The following is a 20202-nucleotide window of genomic DNA, read 5'->3' on the forward strand; positions in this document are numbered from 1 at the left end:
ATAAGATCATGTCATCTGCAAACAGTGAGAATTTCATTTCTTCATTTCCTATTTGGATTCCTTTTATTCCTTTTTCTCACCTAATTGCTCCGGCTAAAACCTCTAGTACAGTGTTGAATAAGAGTAGTGACAGTGGGCACCCTTGTCTTGTTCCTGTTCTCAGAGGGATGGCTTTCTGTTTTTCCCCATTGAGTATGATGTTGGATGTGGGTTTATCATATATGGTCTTTATTATGTTGAGGTAATTTCCTTCTATCCCCATTTTGTTGAGTTTTTATCATAAATGGTTGCTGGATCTTGTCAGATGCTTTCTCTGCGTCTATTGAGATGATCATGTGGTATTTATTCCTCATTTTCTTAATCTGATGTATCACATGGGTTGATTTGCAGATGCTGAACCATGCCTGTGTCCCTGGTATAAATCTCACTTGATCATGATGTATGATCTTTTTGACATATTGCTGTATTTAGGGTGCCAATATTTTGTTGAGGTTTTTGCATCTATGTTCATCAGTGATATCAGCCTGTAGTTTTCCTTTTTTGTGTTGTCCTTGTCAGGTTTTGGTATCAGGGTGATATTGGTCTCATAGAATGTGTTAAGAAGTATTCCATCTTCCCTAATTTTCTGGAATAGTTTGAGAAGGATAGGTACTAAATCCTCTTTGAATGTTTGGTAGAATTCATCAGGGAAGCAGTCTGGTCCTGGACTTTTCTTTTTGGGATGTTTTTGATTACTGTTTCAATCTCTTTACTTGTGATCGGTCTATTCAGATTATCCATTTCTTCTTGGTTCAGCTTTGGGAGGTTGTATGAGTCTAAGAATTTATCCATTTCCTCTAGATTGCCCAGCTTGTTGGCATATAGCTTTTCATAGTATTCTCTTATAGTCCTTCATATTTCTGTGGTATCCATCGTAATTTTTCCTCTTTCACTTCTAATTTTATTTATCTGAACCTTCTCTCCTTTGTCCTTGTAAGTCTGGCTAGGGGTTTGTCAATTTTGTTTATCTTCTCGAAGAACCAGCTCTTTCTTTCATCGATCCTTTCTACTGCCTTTTTTGTTTCAGTTGCATTTATCTCTGCTCTGATTTTTATTATTTCCCTCCTTCTGCTGACTTTGGGCTTTGTTTGTTATTCTTTTTCTAATTCAGTTAGGTGTAGTTTGAGATTCCTTATTTGGGATTTTTCTTGTTTAAGGTGAGCCAGTATCGTGATGAATTTCCATCTTAGTACCACGCTTGCTGCATCCCATATGAGTTGGTATGTATGTTTTCATCTTCATTTGTCTCTAGATATTTTTTTATTTCTCATTTAATTTATTTAATGATCCATTGGTTGTTCAGTAGCATGTTGTTTAGTCTCCATATCTTTGTCCGTTTCTCAGGTTTTTTCTTGTAATTAATTTCCAGTTTCACAGCATTGTGGTTGGAAAAGATTCTTGTTATTATTTCAATCTTCTTAAATTTATTGAGGTTTGCCTTGTTTCCCAACATATGGTCTATTCTTGAGAATGTTCCATGTGCACTTGAGAAGAATGTATATTCTGCTGGTTTTGGGTGGAGTGTTCTATACATATCTTTTAAGTCCATCTGGTCTAGATTTTTATTTGATTCCACTGTTTCCTTGTTAACTTTCTGTCTGGATGATTTATCCACTGATGTGACAGGAGTGTTGAGGTTTCCTACTATTACTGTGTTGTTGTTAATACTGCCTTTTAGGTTTGTTAGTAGTTGCCTTATGTACTTTGGTGCTCCAGTGTTAGGTGCATACATGTTTATAAGCATTATGTCTTCTTGGTGGATGTTCCTTTCATCATTATATACTGCCCCTCTTTGTCTCTCTTTACCTGTCTTATCTTGAAGTCTATTTTGTCTGATATAAGTATTGAGACACCTGCTTTGTTTTGTTTGCCATTAGCTTGGAGTATCCTCTTCCATCCCTTCATTCTGAGCCTGTGTTTGTCATTTGAGCTGAGATGTGTCTCCTGAAGGCAGCACGTTGTTAGGTCTTGTTCTTTAATCCATCTAGCCACTCTTTTTATTGGAGAATTCAATCCATTTACACTTAGAGTCATTATTGATATATGAGGACTTAATGCTGCCATTTTATCGCTTGTCTTCTGGTTCTCCTGCATTTCCTTTGTTTCTCGTCCCATGTATTTTGGACTACCAATTTGGTTAGGTAGTTTTTTATGCTGGATTTCTTAGTTTTCTCCTTATTTATTATTTGTGACTCTGATCCACTTTTTTGTTCAGTGGTTACCATGAAATTTGTGTGCAAAATCTCACAGATGAGATAGTCCATTTTCTGACATCCTCTTACTTCTTAGACTAAACCTGTTCAGTCCCTTTCCTCTTCCTCTCCCAAGTTGTTTTTGTCATGTCTTATTCTATCTTATGCTGTGAGTCTATGCTTAAAATGACAAGATTATCTTTGCTTTTGGTGTTTTCCTTCCTTTTATCTCTAATGTTTTACCTGAGTATTTGCTAACCTGTTCTGCTGGATAGCTCCAATTTTCTGATTTTGTCTACCTATTTATCTCCTTACTCAGAGCTTTGTAACCCCTTTCTTCTTTTTTTTTTTTCCAGGTATGAGGGGCTTCTTGAGGATTTCTTGTACAGGGAGGTCTTGTGGCAATGAACTCCCATAGCTTTTGTTTATCTGGGAAAGTTTTTATTTCTCCATCATATCCGAAGGATATTTTCACTGGATGAATATTCTTGGCTGAAAGTTTTTGTCTTTCAAAGATTTGAATATACCATTCCACTCTCTCCAAGTTTGTAAGGTTTCTGCTGAGAAATACACTGAAAACCTGATAGGGGTTCTTTTCTAAATTATTTTCTTCTGCCTTGCTGCTCTTAGTATTTTTTCTTTGTCACTGACTTTTGCTGGCCTCACTACTATATGTCTTGCAGTAGGTCTCTTTACATTGACGTAGTTAGATCTGGTGGCCTCTTTCACGTGGATTTCCATCTCCTTCCCCAGGTTTGGGATGCATATTCTTAGAAAGCACCTATTCTATACCAGGCACAGGGCTGAGTCCTTTAAAAAAAAGTATAATTTCATGTACTCCTGAAGGGTGCATAGTATGTCATCCCAAATATGCCACTTTGGTATAAAGATTATTTTGAGTTGAAGACAATTAAGACGATGCAGACACCAGAAAAGCTCTCTGCCCTTCTCCTATTTGCCTAATTTGTAAAAGTGTCTTCCCTACCCCTCTACCAGGAAGGACAGAAGTTAATCACCAGAGACAACCCTATTTCCTTATCAACCTGGAGATAGCATTAGAGAAATGAATCTACATAACAAACCTTATTAACCAGCCCTATTTACCATTAATTTCCACATATATTTGCCTGTCTAAAACCTGCCACTCCCAGAAGTTCAAAGTCCTTTTCCTTCGTCTTGTCAATTCCCCACAAAATTACTGTTCTTTGTTAAGATGCTATTTAGGCTAAAGTTCATGTTTCAAAACTACATGAAACTACATGTTTCAAAAGCCAAAGAAGAAGAGAATTTCAAGAAAACTGAATGGTCAATAGTGCTAAAGCGTTGCAGATATTAGAAGGCACCATGACCCTAAGAAGAAACCACTCAGTTTAGAAATTAGGTCATTATTGCAGGTGAAACAATGCTTTTACATTAATGTGTTTTAAATAATTCAAGATAAATATTTTTTAACAGGCTAAGGCATTGTAACTTTATTTTTTTATTATTATTTTTTTTCTGAGGAAGATCAGCCCTGAGCTAACATCTGCCAATCTTCTCTTTTTGCTGAGGAAGACTAGCCCTGAGCTAACATCCATGCCCATCTTCCTTTACTTTATATGTGGGACGCCTACCACAGCATGGCTTGATGAGCAGTGCCATGTCTGCACCCAGGATGTGAACCGGCAGACCCAAGGCCACCAAAGTGGAACGTGCGCACCTAACCGCTGTGCCATCGGGCCAGCCCCACATTGTAACTTTAGATACTATTAAAAATCCAAAAATCTTCCCAACTGATAAACAACTAAATAGAAAAGATCATTTTCAAATAAAAATGGAGCCACATAATGAGATAACATTTTGAAAGTTATTTTGACTGATTAAACTTAAATGTCTGTAATCTTTAATAATACAGTTCTTTCAAAAACAAGCAATGAACAGTATTTGCATTTGGAAAGTTCTGTTAGAACTAATGTAACTTCAAGCAACTGACAAAGACTCTCTCCTTGACCAAACTCTAGTCTCACTCCTCTGAGCCCTCTTCTCCAGTAGGCCTCAAATTTGGTCCCCATTTGTCTTTGGCCTGCTCAGCCCAGTCTTAGCAAAGAATCCTGCTAAGTCATCACCCTTGATATCTAATCAAGTTCCTCAAACCTCATCTTTGATGAGTAAGTCCTTAGCCTACCTTTAGCAAGAATCCCCCTAACCTTGTGTTGCCTCTTAGTAATTTTCCTCCACTGACCCCTTTACCCTGCTCCTTGGTTATAAATTCCCACTTGTCATTGTTATATTTGGAGTTAAGACCTATCTCTCTCCCCTATTGCAATACACTACTGCAAAGTCTTGAATAAAGCCTTCCTTGCCACTATCAGAATAATATTTTCTTTAACATAAGTCCTTCAAGTGAAGCAGCCACACTCTTGGCCAATACTAACAGAAAAATAATTTACCATACACTCACAAATGAAAGCAAAAGTTCAGCAGAATATCCATAAGACTGACAACTTAAATTTTTTTTTTAAGGATTTCATTTTTCCTTTTTCTCCCCAAAGCTCCCTGGTACATAGGTGCGTATGTTTAGTTGTGGGTCCTTCTAATTGTGGCATGTGGCATGCCGCCTCAGCATGGCCTGATGAGCAGTGCCATGTCCACACCCAGGAGCCTAACCAGCGAAATCCTGGGCCGACGAAGTGGAGCACACGAACTTAACCACTTCGCCACAGGGCCAGCCCCTGACAACTTAAATATTAATGTAAGTTAGAAACAGCTTAGAGTAAGTATAAAAAGATTCTCTAGTTTTTTGTGCAAAACAATTTTTTTAAAAAGGCTTTCTTGAGGCTGGCCCAGTGGTGTAGTGGTTGAGTTCACACACTCGACTTTGGTGGCCCAGGGTTCGTGGGTTCAGATTCCAGGCACAGACCTGTGCACCACTCATCAAGCCATGCTGTAGGAGCATCCCACATACAAAAAATGGAGGACGAATGCCACAGATGTTAACTCAGTGACAATCTTCCTCAAGCAAAAAGAAGAAGATTGAGAACAGATGTTAGCTCAGAGCCAGTCTTCCCCATCAAAAAAATAAATAAATAAAATAAAAAATAAAAAGGTTTTCCTATCAAAAATAAAGACAAGGGCATGGAACAGCAGTAAAATCAAGTTCACTGTTTATTCATGTCAGAATTTATCAGTCAGAACTTCTGGTAACAACAGGATGAAGATGAGTGGGAAAGTAGCTGGTGTATAATTAGTAGTCAAGTCCCAAGTTATATAAAGCAATAGACACAAATAGTAGTGGACACCCAAGGCCCTATAGTCAGTCAACAAATACTTATTTAAGGCTTGGCACGGAGAAAGAAAGAAAGAATAATACAGACTCTCTATGATTTAACAAAGATGACATGTACAAATAAATAGAATGCTAGAAATAATTAATACAAGGATAAAAGTGATAAGTTCATTCAAGAAGGTTAAAAAAAGGTGTTATAAAAGTTCAGAGAAAGGAGAGATGCTTTCCCACAGGAAGGAAGAAAAGGTTTCTTGAAAACAAAGGTGCATGTGATTTAAGTCTTCAAGGATGACTATGACTTACAGGGAAAAGGAAAGGCATTCCAGTATTAAGAAATGGCATATGTAAAAGCCCAGCGTAGGTACTTTTCTGTAACCAAAGGAAGGAAGAACAGTAGGAGTTAATACTTAGACCTGTTTATTGGTGGATTGAATAGTGTCCCTCAAAAAGTCACGATCACCTGGAACCTTAGAATGTGAACTTACTTGGAAATAGGGTCTTTGCAGATGTAATGAATTAAGGATCTTGAGGTAAAATCATCCTGGATTTAGGCTGGGCCCTAAATCCAATGACCAGTGTCCTTATACAAAGAGGAGAGAACACAGAAAGACACACAGAGAAAGCCATGTGAAGACGGAGGCATAGATTGGAGCTATGCTGCCACAAGCCAAGCAAAGCCTGGGGTCACCAGAAACTGGCAGAAGCAAGAAAGGATTCTTCCCTAGGGCCTTCAGAGGGAACATGGCTCTGTTAACACCTTGATTTCAGCTTCCAGAACTGTGAGAATAATTTCTGTTGTTTCAGTTTACAAACTGTGGTAATTTGTTACAGCAGCCCTAAGAAACTGACATAGGTTGGTTCAGGACAATTAGCAGAGGGCTACTGTGAAATAATAAGAAACTGTTCTCTGCCCTCGGTTTCTACTAATATTTGGTCTTCGACCAAACTCCTGTAATTTCCTGAGTGACAGAAGTTTCTGACACAGAGTTCCTAAATCCCTTGGAATTTCCTGGGTAGAAATTTTGTTCTAATGCCTGAGGTGATTCTTGGTGGGCTCCTGGATGGGAACTGGTCACCAGAAAGACCAAACCATAATTACAAACTTGGAACTTCCAGCCCCACTCACCATTCTCCGGAGAGGGAAGAGGAGCTGGAAACTGAGTTAATAATCAATCATGACTATGTGATGAAGGCTCCATGAAAATCCCAAAAGTACAGGGCTCAGAGAGCTTCTGCGGTGGTTAACACATCTACGTGCCAGAAAGATTGGCACATCCCAGCTCCACGGGGACAGAAGTTCCCCTGCTTGGCACACTTCCAGACCTCGCCCTACATATCTCTTCATCTGCTGTTCATCTGTATCCTTTAACATATCCTTTATTATATAATAAATCAGTAAACATAACTGTGTCCCTGAGTTCTGCGAGCTATTCTAACAAGTTATCAAATCCAAGGAGAGGGTCATGGGAACCTCTAATTAATACCTGGTTGGTCAGAAGCACAGGTGACAACTTGGACTTGTGATTGGCATCTGAAGTGGGGGGCAGTGGGGCAGTCTTGTGGGACTGAGCCCTAAACCTATGAGGTCTGTGCTAACCTGGGTAGACAGTGTCAGAACTGAACTGAACTGTAGGATACCCAGTCGGTGTCACAGAGCACTGGAGAATTGCTAGGTGTGGGGGAAAAAACCCACACATTTGGAGTACAAAAGTATTGAGTGAAGAGACAAAAAATAGACAGTTTTCCTTTTCAGCTATGTACTCAATGCTCCAGCGTTTCATTTTACTACACGTTGGAAGAAAAAAATCACTGATAATAAATTTCTCCTTTATAGGCATATTCTCATATTATTAGGCAATTGTATTAAAAAGTGAACAGAAAACAATGAAATGTCATTACTTACAATGTGTAACCCCAGCCAGAGTTTGGTAGAAAGTGGGAGTATCACTATCATCAGTGAGGGTCACATATACACCTCCAGACAGTAGCCAACGAGAGAAGGTAAAAGCATCTTTGTTTAGAAGAAGCCAATTTCTAAACTTTTCGTAGTTTACCTTTTCACCCTAAAATTAAAACAAGAAAACATAAATTGAGTCAAATTTTAAAGTATCTTACTTGGAACTTGTACAACTTGAAATCTGCAATTAGTTGACATTTATCTCTCTACCATCTACAAAGAAAGGATTATCTAAATAACACCACAGGCTACATACTTGGAAATCAAACTGTTTTCAAAAATAATTGTACCTCAGAACTTCCATCTGCATAAAATCTATAGGCTAACTGCAAATTATTTCATCAATTCATCAAAGCAGTGCATTGCTACTAATAAGCCACATTTTATTTGCTAAGGTATACCCTGAAAACAGTAAACAGCATTTCTTTCAATATGTAATAAAGAATTTTTCACTTGCCTTATTCAGCCTTCTCAGCACCTCAACCTCAGTCATAACTGATATATTTTAATTAACTATGTATGAATTAAAATGCTCTTTTATATTTCATTGGCGAATTAAAAACAAATATCCAGGAGTCCTGCTCCAGAAGGCATCAGTGAAAACATGTATTCACAAGTCAACTAGAATACAAAAAGAAGCAAGTAGATTTCTATTTCTTTGCTTTCTTTCCAAGGATTTGTCTTGTTAAATCTCTGGGGCGGGGAAGTATCCATGCTGAGAAAGAACATCACATGGCTGTGCAAGTCAATCTCTTTGGAAGACAAAAGGACCTAGGTTGAGCGAGGGCCAGATGTTTCTATGAGGAAAAGGGAGAAGCAACCCACATGGAAATATAATGAAAAATGATTGAGGAGCCTAGTAGCTCTAATCATGATATGGATATTAAAGGGATACAAACTTATAACTTAAAAGAGGTATGCTAAAAACAATTTCTACATTGTTGAGTAGCATCCAAATTAAGTACAGCAATATGCTTAGCCTAGCAGTTTCAGAACATTTAACAGTGCAACCCAAATAATCAAGACAATATATACAGTTTTTCTAAATGGAAGAATATGGTATTCAAACTTACTTTAGGGACACATGAGGACATTGCCAACATGTTTAGAGATTAGGGATCATACCCATATTCTTTCTCTACCCCATGTTTAGTCTAGAAAGAGGGTTAGCAGTATAAGTTCCACAAGCTGACACTCATTTTACATATGTTAACATCTCTGACATTGGCATAGGTCTTAAAATTAATGGTATCCTTCAATTATAACTGTCAGCTTTTTTCTTTTTATAATACATAAAGGTGCATCTTATAATCAATGATATCTTAGATTCAGTGAAACATAGCAGTTTCAATGGTTTCAGTGAAGGAAAGAGGTTGTTATAAGATGCACTTTCATGTACCACCAAGAAAAAAAAAGCTGGCAATTATAATACATACTTCTACCCCTTCACATATAGTTAATATTTATTGAGTATTTACAATGCCTTAAGCACCGCTCTAAACATTTTATATTAATTTAATCTTCAAAGCAACCCCCTATATGAGATACGATTATCACCCATCCCCATCTTACACATGAGAAAACTGAGGCACCAAAAAGTTAAGTAATCTGTCCAAGGTTACACAGTGGCAAAGACAGGAATGAACCCAGACAGTCTACACTCCAAAGTCTCTGTGCCTAAGCTATATACCACACTGCCTGGACAACTCAGTGAAATATAAAGTAATCTCTGAAATCCACCTGCCCACTGGGATCACTCCATATAACTGGTAGCACCAAAATTCCATCTGTCGAACCTGACTTTTTATGTTTTTAAGTCATAGATCTCTTCTAAAAAAGGAAGCAAAAGGAAAAGTCTCCTTTTATAAACTGTCATAATAGCAGTCTAGAAAAAAATTTCCAATACTATAAAAGGCAATTAAAAATAAACAGACTCGTGAAACTGATACATCTTTGAAGAACAATATAAAATAGGAATTTCCACTTTAAGAATCAACAATCAAAAAAAATATTCAGTAAGAAAAAAAAATACAACTCCTATGTGGATTTCCTTTATAACTTCATCTGTCAAGATTAATAAAGGACAGGACAGAAAAAGCTGAGAACCATTCTATGCCACTTAAATCTAAGTGTTAGGTCCACATAAGCTAAAGTGCTTCTCTTTATAGTTTTGGGGTGCTTTTTAGGAATGCAAAAAACAATGTAAAGCATTGTTACGGAAGGTCTGAATAAGCCTATTCTAATATTAAGTGGGCTCTGGTGGTCTAGTGGCTAAGATTCAGCACTCTCACTGCAGCGGCCTGAGTTTGTTTCCTGGTCAGGGAATCACACCACCTGTCTGTCAGTTGTTACACTGTGGCAGCTGTGTGTTGCTGTGATGCTGAAAGCTATGCCATCAGTTTTTTCTTTTTTTTTTTTGAGGAAGATTAGCCCTGAGCTAACATCTACTGGCAGTCCTCCTCTTTTTGCTGAGGAGGACTGGTCCCGAGCTAACATCCATGCTCATCTTCCTCTACTTTGTATGTGGGATTCCTACCACAGCATGGCTTGCCAAGCGGTGCCATGTCCACACCTGGGATCCAAACCAGCGAACCCCGGGCCGCCAAAGTGGAACATGCGCACTTAACCACTGCGCCCCTGGGCCAGCCCCACCATCAGTTATTTCAAATACTAGCAGGGTCACCCATGGTGGACAGGTTCCAGCAGAGCTTCTAGACTAAGATAGACTAGGAAGAAGAACCTGGCCACCCACTTCCAAAAAAATTGGCCATGAAAGCAGCAGAGCATTGCCTGATATAGAGCAGGAAAATGAGAGGATGGTGCAAAAAGACCAGGCAGGGTTCTAGTCTGCTGTACACAGGGTCACTAGGAGTCAGAATCAACTCCACGGAACTAACAAAAAACATAAGTAGGGGCCAGCCCAGTGGTTAGCAGTTAAGTTCGCATGCTCCCCTTCGGCAGCCTAGGGTTTGCCAGTTCAAATCCTGGGCGCAGACCTATGCGCTGCTTATCAAGCCATGCTGTGGCAGGCGTCCCACATATAAAGTAGAGGAAGGTGGGCACAGATGTTATAACGCTCAAGGCCAATCTTCCTCAGCAAAAAGAGCACGATTGGTGGTAGACGTTAGCTCAGGGGTAATTTTCCTCAAAAAAAAAAAAGTAAGTAAATTGACATTGAAACATGGTAACTTGAAAACAAAAGGTCTGGACACAATCACCAGACACAGTACTCAAAATTTACAGCAGGTAAATACATCAAATAGTTAAATAAAATTAGTTGATTTACAGTATTAGTTTTTTACCAACCATTAAGTATCTAATTATTTACATAGCCATAAACATGAGTATTCCAAAATCTTGGCCTCTCATTTCGTTGATCTTTCCCCTTCCAAAAATCTTGTCCTTCATACACTACCTCAGCCATTTACCACCACAGCCTTACAATCTTTTATTATAATAACCGTTCCCCTTCCCATAAACGTAATTTTAAGCATTCCACACTCCCCATCACAATTTCCTCTTATAAGCACGCTTCTGTGAGTGTCACTTGACATTTCAGTTTATTTGACATTGTTAAACACCCCTTCCTCTTGAAACATTTTCATCACTTGTCTTCCAGGACACCAGTCTCTTCTGGCTCTCCTCACAGGCTATTCCTTAGGCTCCTGTTTTGATTCCTCTTCATCTTGCCAATCTCTAAACACTAGAGTACAGGACTCAGTCTTCCAATCTGTTTTCTATCTAAATTTACTCCTAGATGACCTCATCCTCATCTATAAGCCAAGAAATCCTTCTGAACTCCAACTTATGTCAAAAAGCGTAAGTGACAACTTCACTTAAATGTCTTATATGATTCTCAAATTTAATTACGTCCTAAACCTCTCTTGGTATCAAAACCCCAAACCTCCCTCTCCAGAAGTCTTAGCCATCTGTTAACAGCAACTCCGTTCATTTACTAAATCAGGCTAAACACCTTAGTCATTCTCTTCTTTTTCTGTGACAGCCCATAATCAATATAAGACAACAGCCTGTCAACTCTACCTTCAAAATAAATGCAGAATCTAAAAACTTCTCATCACCTCACTGCTACACCATGATTTAAATGATCATCTCCTCTTACCTGGATTATTCAGATATCTCAGTTGGACTCTGTTCAGACTACCTCCCACATAAGAGCCAAAAGGATCATGTTAAAAAAAAAAAAAAAAAACATATATTCCTCTGCTCAAAACCCTCTAATGGTTTCCATCTCACTCACGGTGAAAGTTAAAGAACTCACACTGTCCTACAGGGACATATATAACCTCCCCAACCTCTGTAACTTCACTTTCTACTATTCTCTTATTCACTCTATTCCAGCTGAACTGGCCTCTCTGATGCTCCTTGGACGTGTCAAACGTACTCGCCTCGGGGCCTTTGCTGTATTCTCTTCATGGAAAGTGTTCCCCCCAGATATCTGCCTGGTTTTACCTTTCACTTCCTTTAAATTCTTTGTTCAAATGTCACTTTATCTGACAAGGCTTTCCTAACTGTCCTAGACAAAATACTGACACTCAGCTTTTCCCTCCCTATTACTACCTATCCCTCTTACTCTATTTTCCCATGTAGCACTAATTATCATCTAACACATGTACCTGCTATTGTGCCTAAATTTTAGAGAACTGGATGGTTACCACATTTAATTCCCATATATAAAATGGGAATGTCTGCATAAACCTTATCAAAATGAAAAAATATACATTCTCCCTGAAAATGAGCAGAGTATTAATGCATTTGACATCTCTATGAAAAATCTAATTAATCAGGCCTGCAAAGGTTACTCTTTTTTCTGACCAGCAAACTTGTATTCTTGGAGGAAAAAAACCATTGCCTAGTTTGTCTTGAAGTACTGAAATACTATCACAGCAACTTCCAGTCAATATGTCAGAACCAAACACGCAGGAGGCCAGTCCTTTTGCACGAAACACATAGAAATGCTGAGTAAAATCTAATATCATAACCTCTACCAAAAATTGCACAGTCAAGCTCAAAAGCAAGAGAGAGAGATCTCCAAGTGCTATCGACATAGAGGAAACTCAAAACCAGAGTGGTGAAAAGCTAAGCCAGAGAGTCCAAAGAGACATTAGAACCAGATATACGCGTAAGGCTAGCATATTGATAATATATGCCTATCTAGTTAGGAAGGTGACTAAACTGAAGAATAAAAATACCTGAAGAATAAAAACTACCTGAATAAATCCAAGAGCAGAGAAGGACTGTCATGTCTATAAAATGAAACTGGGCCAAAAAGTCACCCATAAGAAATCATGCAGCATTGAGTACTGCAGGAAAGGGTCAGAAACTTCTAAAAGGGTTTTACTCTACCATCTCTAGGAACTTTTCCCAAATTAGCAGACCCCTGAAAAGGAAAAAAAAGAATTTTCTCTGTAAAAGATACACATTTTCTATCGTTTAAGTTTTGGACAATGAAAACATATTATTGATGAAAACAGAAAAAATGACAAATTTTTTAAATCCAAACATGCCACTATACAAATCACCTAATTAAAATAAAGGATAAAATAGGCCTTGATGGGTCATAGAGGTCACGGAATGGTTCAAGGCCAATAAGCGATATACTTACATGTTCATGATGAAAAGTAATGACACTACAACATGAGCAATCTCAGGTTCCTGCAGGATTACTTCTGTGTGTATGTTGGTGTGTGTGTATGAGTGTGTATCATTATATCATAAGTATAGACAGTTGCCTTTACAGTAGAATTGGGAGTTTTCAGATTTACACGTATAGCAGTAATAAGTGTCATGGACCTTTGAGCATAGCACATAAATAGTTGAAACATCGATCGTTAAATAAAAAAATGTCAAGAATATGCTGAACATAAACATTAATTCATCATAGCTAAACTCATTATACAACTAAGAGTTAATACTCTGTCAACAGGTAGGGATGAAATGTAAATCTTTAAACATACCTCTGAGAAACATTTCCTGAGTGTATCTGGGACTTTACCATCCACCAAATGAAGCATTCTTTCCATTTCTTCCCGTATAACATAGCTCCCGGATTCACTTGCAAAAAGACTAAAAATGTCTAGGAGAAAGAAAGAGCATTTTATAAATATATAACTTATTACTAAAAAAAAAAATAGCAATGCAAATTAAAAGAGCAATGTGTTATCTTTTCAAACACACTAAATTTGCAAAAATGTTTAGGTGTGACAATACAAAGTATTAGCAATAAATTGGAAGAAACAGGGACTCTTATACACTGCTAATGAGAGTGTAAATTACTGCAATCACTTTGGAAAGTAACCTGACAAAACCTAATGAGGGTGAACATGTATGCTAAAAACTCAACTTCTAGGCAACTCCACTTCCACCCTTGAGCAACTTTAATACATGTGCATGAGGTACAACAATGTTAGCTGGAGTACTGTTTGTAACAGCAAAATTCAGGGAAAAAAGACAAATGTCTATCAAGAAGAAAATAGGTAAACTGAGATACACACACACACACACACACACAATGAAATACTATCATAATAGAATAAAGGAACTGTTTCAAGATGGATAAATATCAAAATTATTGAGGGAAAAAGCAAATTCCAAAATAATCTATATAGTATACCATTTATTTAAAAGTTTAAAATCTACAAAACAGGTGAATACATGCTTAAGGATATATAAAAATGTCACAAATATAAGAGACCTGCATGAGGAATGAAAGCTCACCAAATTCATAAGAGTAGTTACCTCTGTGAAAGGAAGAACAGGGATGGATGAGACCATGGAGGATACAGAGAGAGAGCCTCACCCTGGCTGTAATATTTTATTTCTTAAAAAACAAGATCTGGGACAAATATGATACAATACTAAGAAATAGTAAAGCTGAGTGGAGGTATATATTATATGTTTGAAATACTGCTATTATGGGTTGAACTGCATCCCCCAAAAAGATATGTTGAAATCCTAACCTCTGGGTACTTATGAATGTGACCTCATTTGAAAAGACAGAAGATAGAGGATGGAAGAGACATTCCATCTCTCTGAAGGCCCACCAGGTTCCACTACCTGCCCTTCTAGATCTCATCGCCGATTCCCTTAGGAAGAATATTTGATGGAGGGCTCTGACCATCTGTTCAGCGTTGATTTGTAAGCTCCCAAAAGATGCTGAAGTCCTAACCCCAGTACCTGTGAATGTGACCTTATTTGGAATAGGGTCTTTACAGATGTAATCAAGTTAAGATGAAGTCATTAGGGTGGGCCCTAATCCAATATGAATGATTATAAGAAAAGCAGGCAGACGCAGTTGGAAGAAAGCCATGTAATAACATAGGCAGAGATTGAAGTCACGGAACACCAAGGATTGACAGCCATCACAAGAAGTTAGGAAGAAGGAAGATTTCTTCCCTACAGGTTTCATAGGGAGCCAAGGCCCTCCTAACATCTTAATTTTGGACTTCTGGCCTCTAGAATTGTGAGATAATAAATTTCCATTGTTTTAAACCACCCAGTTTGTGGTACTTTGCTATGGCAGCCCTAGAAAATCAATACAATTGTCTAACAAAAATGATGAAAATTTTTAAATGTATGTTTATGTTTATGACCCCCAAAACTGTTATTGTTGATTACTGGCTGCCTGGAGCCAGAGTATGTGTTTGTTGGTAGAGAGATGCTAATTTGAAAAAACCAGGATCACAGTTAAATACCAATACATAAAATTGGGTTTATGGATGTGCATTCTCTTGATTGTGATAATCTGGGTATGTACATGTTTCAAAACATATCAAAATGTACACTTTATATATGTGCATTTTATTGTATGTCAATTACCACAATAAAATTGTAAAAAATAAAATAGATTAAGAAGAACAGTCTAAATTCAGGAGTAAGAAGGAACATTCTGAGAAATTTAGAAGTAGCCAAGAGGGCAGGTTAGAAAAGGAAGAAGGAAGAGAGAAAGACTCAGTATCCACTGGCCAAGGCTAAAAATCTAGGAATTTTTGGAACAAAATGTTATACTCAGTGTAATATAAATACCTTCTTTTACTTCCCCTGAGAAATTTTAAATAAAATTTACATTGTTTACTATTACTTTTGGTAAGAGCAAATTTGTCTTTGGGGAGCTCAAAGAAAAGAATGAGGGGACAAAAGATATTATAAACAATTGAATGAATAAAAATTAAGTAAATAAATGCATATCCTAAGAAACACAGATGAACAATGATCAACTAAAGTTATCTTCCCTTTCACATTTAGACGGTAAATGGTGCCCTCTCATTATAACATTTCCCTGCTTAGTAGAATTTAAAGGTCATGGATGAGGTGCCATCCACTTCTGGGCTTAGATAATTCAACTAATAAAATTAACTTTTGAAGTTAAAAGTAAAACCATTAAAAAAAATTAAATCTTTTACCAAGAATTTGTATAAAATATTATCAAGGAAGAGAACTTTTGGTTCTATTTGTGAAGTAGGGTAAGAATAGATTGTTAAGCCTATGTCATCAGAATTTTTTTAAATAACAGCTTTATTGAGATGGAATGCACGTCCTATATAATTCACCCTTTAAAGTGTATAATTCAGTGTTTTTTTAGTATATTTACAAGGTTGTACAATCATCACCACTGTCTAATTCCAGAACATTTTCAACCCCAAAAGAAACCCCATATTCATTAGCAGTTACTTTCCATTTCCCTCTCCCCCTAGCCTCTGGCAACTACTAATCTACTTTCTGTCTCTATGAATTTGCCTAATCTGGACATTTCACATATAGTCATTCCTTGGTATCTACAGGGGATTGGTCCCAGGACCCCTCAAGAAGACCCAAACCCGCAGATGTTCAATCCCTTATATAAAAAAGTGTACTATTTACACAAAACCTACACACATCCTCCCACATACTTTAAATCATCTCTAGATTACTTCTAATACCTAGTACAATGTAAATGCTATGTAAGTAGTTGTTATACTGTTTTGTTTAGGGAATAATGACAAGAAAAAAAAGTCTGTATATGTTTGGTATGGACACAACCATAGTAGGCCTTTGTCGATCTGCGGTTAGGTGAACCTGAGAATGCAGAAGCTGGGGATACAGAGGGCCAACTGTAAATGGAATTATACAATATGTGGTGTATTTTGACTGGCAGTTATCATTTAGCATAATGTTCTCAGGTTCATCCATGTTGTAGCATGTATCAGTACTTTATTCCTTTTTATTATTGAGTAATATTCTGTTGTATGGATATATCATATTTTGTCTATGTTGAATGCATCAGTTGGTGGATATTAGGGTTGTTTCTATTTTGTGACTATTATGAACAGTGTTGCTATGAACACGTTATATTTTTTTTAATGAATATATGTTTTCAATTATCTTGGGTACATATCTAGAAATGGAACTGTTAGGTCATATGATAACTTGACGTTTAATAGTATGAAGAACTGCCAAACAGCTTTCCAAAGTGGCTGTACTTTTTTACACACTGAGCAGCAATGATTGAGGACTACAACTCTTCTACATCCCACATCCTCACCAACACTGTTTTCTGACTTTTTCATTTTAGCCATCCTAGTGGAGGTGAAATGATACCTCATTGTAATTTTAATTTACATTTCCCTAATAACTAATTATGTTGAGCATTTTTTCAAGTGCTTATTGGCCATTTGTATATCTTCTTTAAAAAAATATCAATTCAGGGTCTGGCCCCGTGGCCAAGTGGTTAAGTTTGTGTGCTCCGCTGCAGCAGCCCAGCATTTCACCAGTTCAGATCCTGGGCGCAGACATGGCACAGCTCATCAAGCCATGCTGAGGTGGCATCCCACATGCCACAACTAGAAGGACCCACAACTAAAAAATATACAACTATGTACCAGGAGGTTTTGGGGAGAAAAAGGAAATATAAAATCTTAAAAGAAAAAAAAATTAATTCAAATCCATGGCCTGTCATCAGAATTTTGAGGTTAATTATTTTGTACACAGATGTAGTATTAGCATTTTGAAATAATAAAAGTACTGGGGCTGGCCCCATGGTTGAGTGGTTAAGTTCGCATGCTCCGCTTTGGCGGCCCAGGGTTTCGCCGGTTCGGATCCTGGGCATGGACATAGCACTGCTCATCAAGCCATGCGGAGACAGCATCCCACATAGCACAAGCAGAGGCACTCACAACTAGAGTATACACCTATGTACTGGGGGGTTTTGGGGAGAAGAATAACAAAAAAGAAAAGAAAAGAAGATTGGCAACAGTTGTTAGCTCAGGTGCCCATCTTTAAAAAAAAAAAAAAGTACTTACATTTTGCTTTCTCTTCATCTCTGCCTCTTGTAAGAAGGACAAGTCCAACTATTAAGTTATTAAAGTGCAATCCTTTGGATGTTCCACCAAAAGAACAGTAAATCACCTAGGAGAAAAATGATAAAGCCAACTTTAGACGTTTCAGTTGTTGAGGAATTTGAGGCTGATGTCACCTTTAACAGATCCTGTCTCCATCTCTAAACAAGGCCCTGGTAAACTTTAGTGAAATGATAAGTTTCTCCCTCTTCTTCCTCTTGTACACCTTATTGCCGCACTCAGCTGACAGTGTTCGTCACGCTATACAGCATCTATTCTAAAGTATATATATCGCTGGCTCACACACTGAATATTTATTCTTTCTCTTTGGAGTCCTTACCAAGGTCCAAGAAGATAAAGGTCCTCCTCTTCAATAGCCCCAATGATGTAATAAAAATTTTGTACAATTACAGAACTTCCTTCAGCCTCTGTAAAACTTATACACATCTTGATTTGAAAGATTGACATTCTCTAACTGAACGCTCAGAAATACAATGGCAATCATATTACAATAAGACCCCTCACCCACCTCCACCATTGTGTTAGCAAACACTCAGGAATAAATAACAGCAGTCTACTGCTGGAGGAGAAGGAAGAGTGTGGTGAGAGACCCTCTCTGAGGTATAGTAACAATGAGAAAATAAAATCAAAACTTAAAAGTAGAGCAGACATTAGAAAAATCCTCCAGCAAATGACCCCTCACCCTAAAAAAAAGGTAACCCTAGACTGGAATTTGAAGTCTACAGTGCACTGTGGGTAACCATAGCAACACAAAATACAGCTCAACTACAGACTAGACTGACCCAACTACTCATGCTAAAGATCTAGCCAGGCATAAATACTATTTAGCTTACTCTCTTCTGTCCTATACAAAATATCCATCTTTCAACCACAAATTATAAGTCACACAAGGAAGCAAAGAACAAAAACCCAACATACTGACAAAGGAAAAACATGGGAACAGAGTTCAATAAAGCTTTAGGATAGCTCAATAGTAAACTTAACAGAACTGACTAGAAGATTATCCAAAATGAAACACAGAGGGGAAAAAAATGTGGGAGCAGGAGGGAACAAAAGAGAAAATCCAAGAGCTGTGGGACAATATCAAATATTTAACATACATGTAGTTTGAAATTTTAAAAGTAAAAGAGAACAGGGAGAAGAAATCTCTGAAGAGATAAAGGTTGAGAATTTCCCAAAACTAATAAACACACAAAACCATAGACAGAAGTTGTTCAGAGAAAAGGCAGGATAAATCACACCTCTAGCCCTCAAAAACTAACCACCCAAATCATATTCAAACTACTCAAAACCAAAGATAAAAAGAAAATGTTTAAGGTAACCACAGATAGATAACTATAGAAATATTTCTCATCAAAAACCACATAAGCCAGAAGACAGTGAAGTCACATGTTTAAAGCATTAAAAGAGGGGCAAGCCCGGTGGCACGGCGATTAAGTGCGCACGTTCCGCTTCTCAGCGGCCCAGGGTTCACCAGTTTGGATCCCGGGTGCGGACATGGCACCACTTGGCAAAAGCCATCCTGTGGTAGGCATCCCATGTATAAAGTAGAGGAAGATGGGCATGGATGTTAGCTCAGGGCTAGTCTTCCTCAGCAAAAAGAGGAGGATTGGCAGCAGTTAGCTCAGGGCTAATCTTCCTCAAAAAAAAAAAAAGCACTAAAAGAAAAAAAACTGAGAATCCTATACCTAGCAAAAATATCTTTCAAAAAGAAAGGAAAAACAGACTTTTTCAGGAAAATAAAATAGAGAAGTCAATAGCAGCAAACCTGCACTACATAAAAGAGCAAAAGAAAATACTTCAGGCTGAAGGAAATATGATACAGATACACGTACCTATAAAAGAAATAAAAGTAAAAAATGGAATAAATGAAGGTAAATATAAAATGTTCTTTTCTTATTTTTAATTGTTCTAAGAGATAACTGACTGTCTACAGAAATAATAGTAAAAATTTAATGTGTTCATAGTACAAGTAAAACCACAACACAAGACAACAGCACAGAAGATGGGAGAGAGAAATTGGAAGTATACTGTTATATACTACACATACAATGGTATTATACTACACCACCCATCTCCATCTTTATATTGCCAGTCAACAAGAAATTACTTAATCATAGCACTACAGTGTTTAACTCAACATTAAAGCCATTGATAAATTTTTGTTTTTATAATAGTAAAAACAATAGCTAACATTTAAATGCTTATCACGTGGCATTTAACTGTTGTCATAAGTGCTTTACCAGTATTAAACCTCAAGATGATTCCATGAGGAAGGGATTACTGGTGTCTCCATTTTATGTCTGAGGAAAACTAGAGCCCAAGGAGATTAAGTAACTTGTCCAAAGTCATACATCAATGAAGTGGCAGAGTCAAGATTCACACCTAGGCAAGACA

General features: G+C 37.5%; 1 protein-coding gene across 1 annotated transcript in view; it reads right to left on the bottom strand.

The window, feature by feature from the left end:
• The window catches only part of USP32 (ubiquitin specific peptidase 32), a 202820-nt gene that overhangs the window by 88499 nt on the left and 94119 nt on the right, over positions 1–20202 (bottom strand). Inside the window, exons 3-5 of the mRNA XM_044744462.2 lie at positions 17749–17854; positions 13429–13547; positions 7400–7559 (exon numbers count right to left, since the gene is read on the bottom strand). Coding sequence (XP_044600397.2) covers positions 7400–7559; positions 13429–13547; positions 17749–17854 — 385 coding nt within the window. The remainder of the gene's footprint in view (positions 1–7399; positions 7560–13428; positions 13548–17748; positions 17855–20202) is intronic.

Source organism: Equus asinus, chromosome 13, assembly GCF_041296235.1.
Source record: "Equus asinus isolate D_3611 breed Donkey chromosome 13, EquAss-T2T_v2, whole genome shotgun sequence".
In the NCBI taxonomy this organism is placed as follows: Eukaryota; Metazoa; Chordata; class Mammalia; order Perissodactyla; family Equidae; genus Equus; species Equus asinus.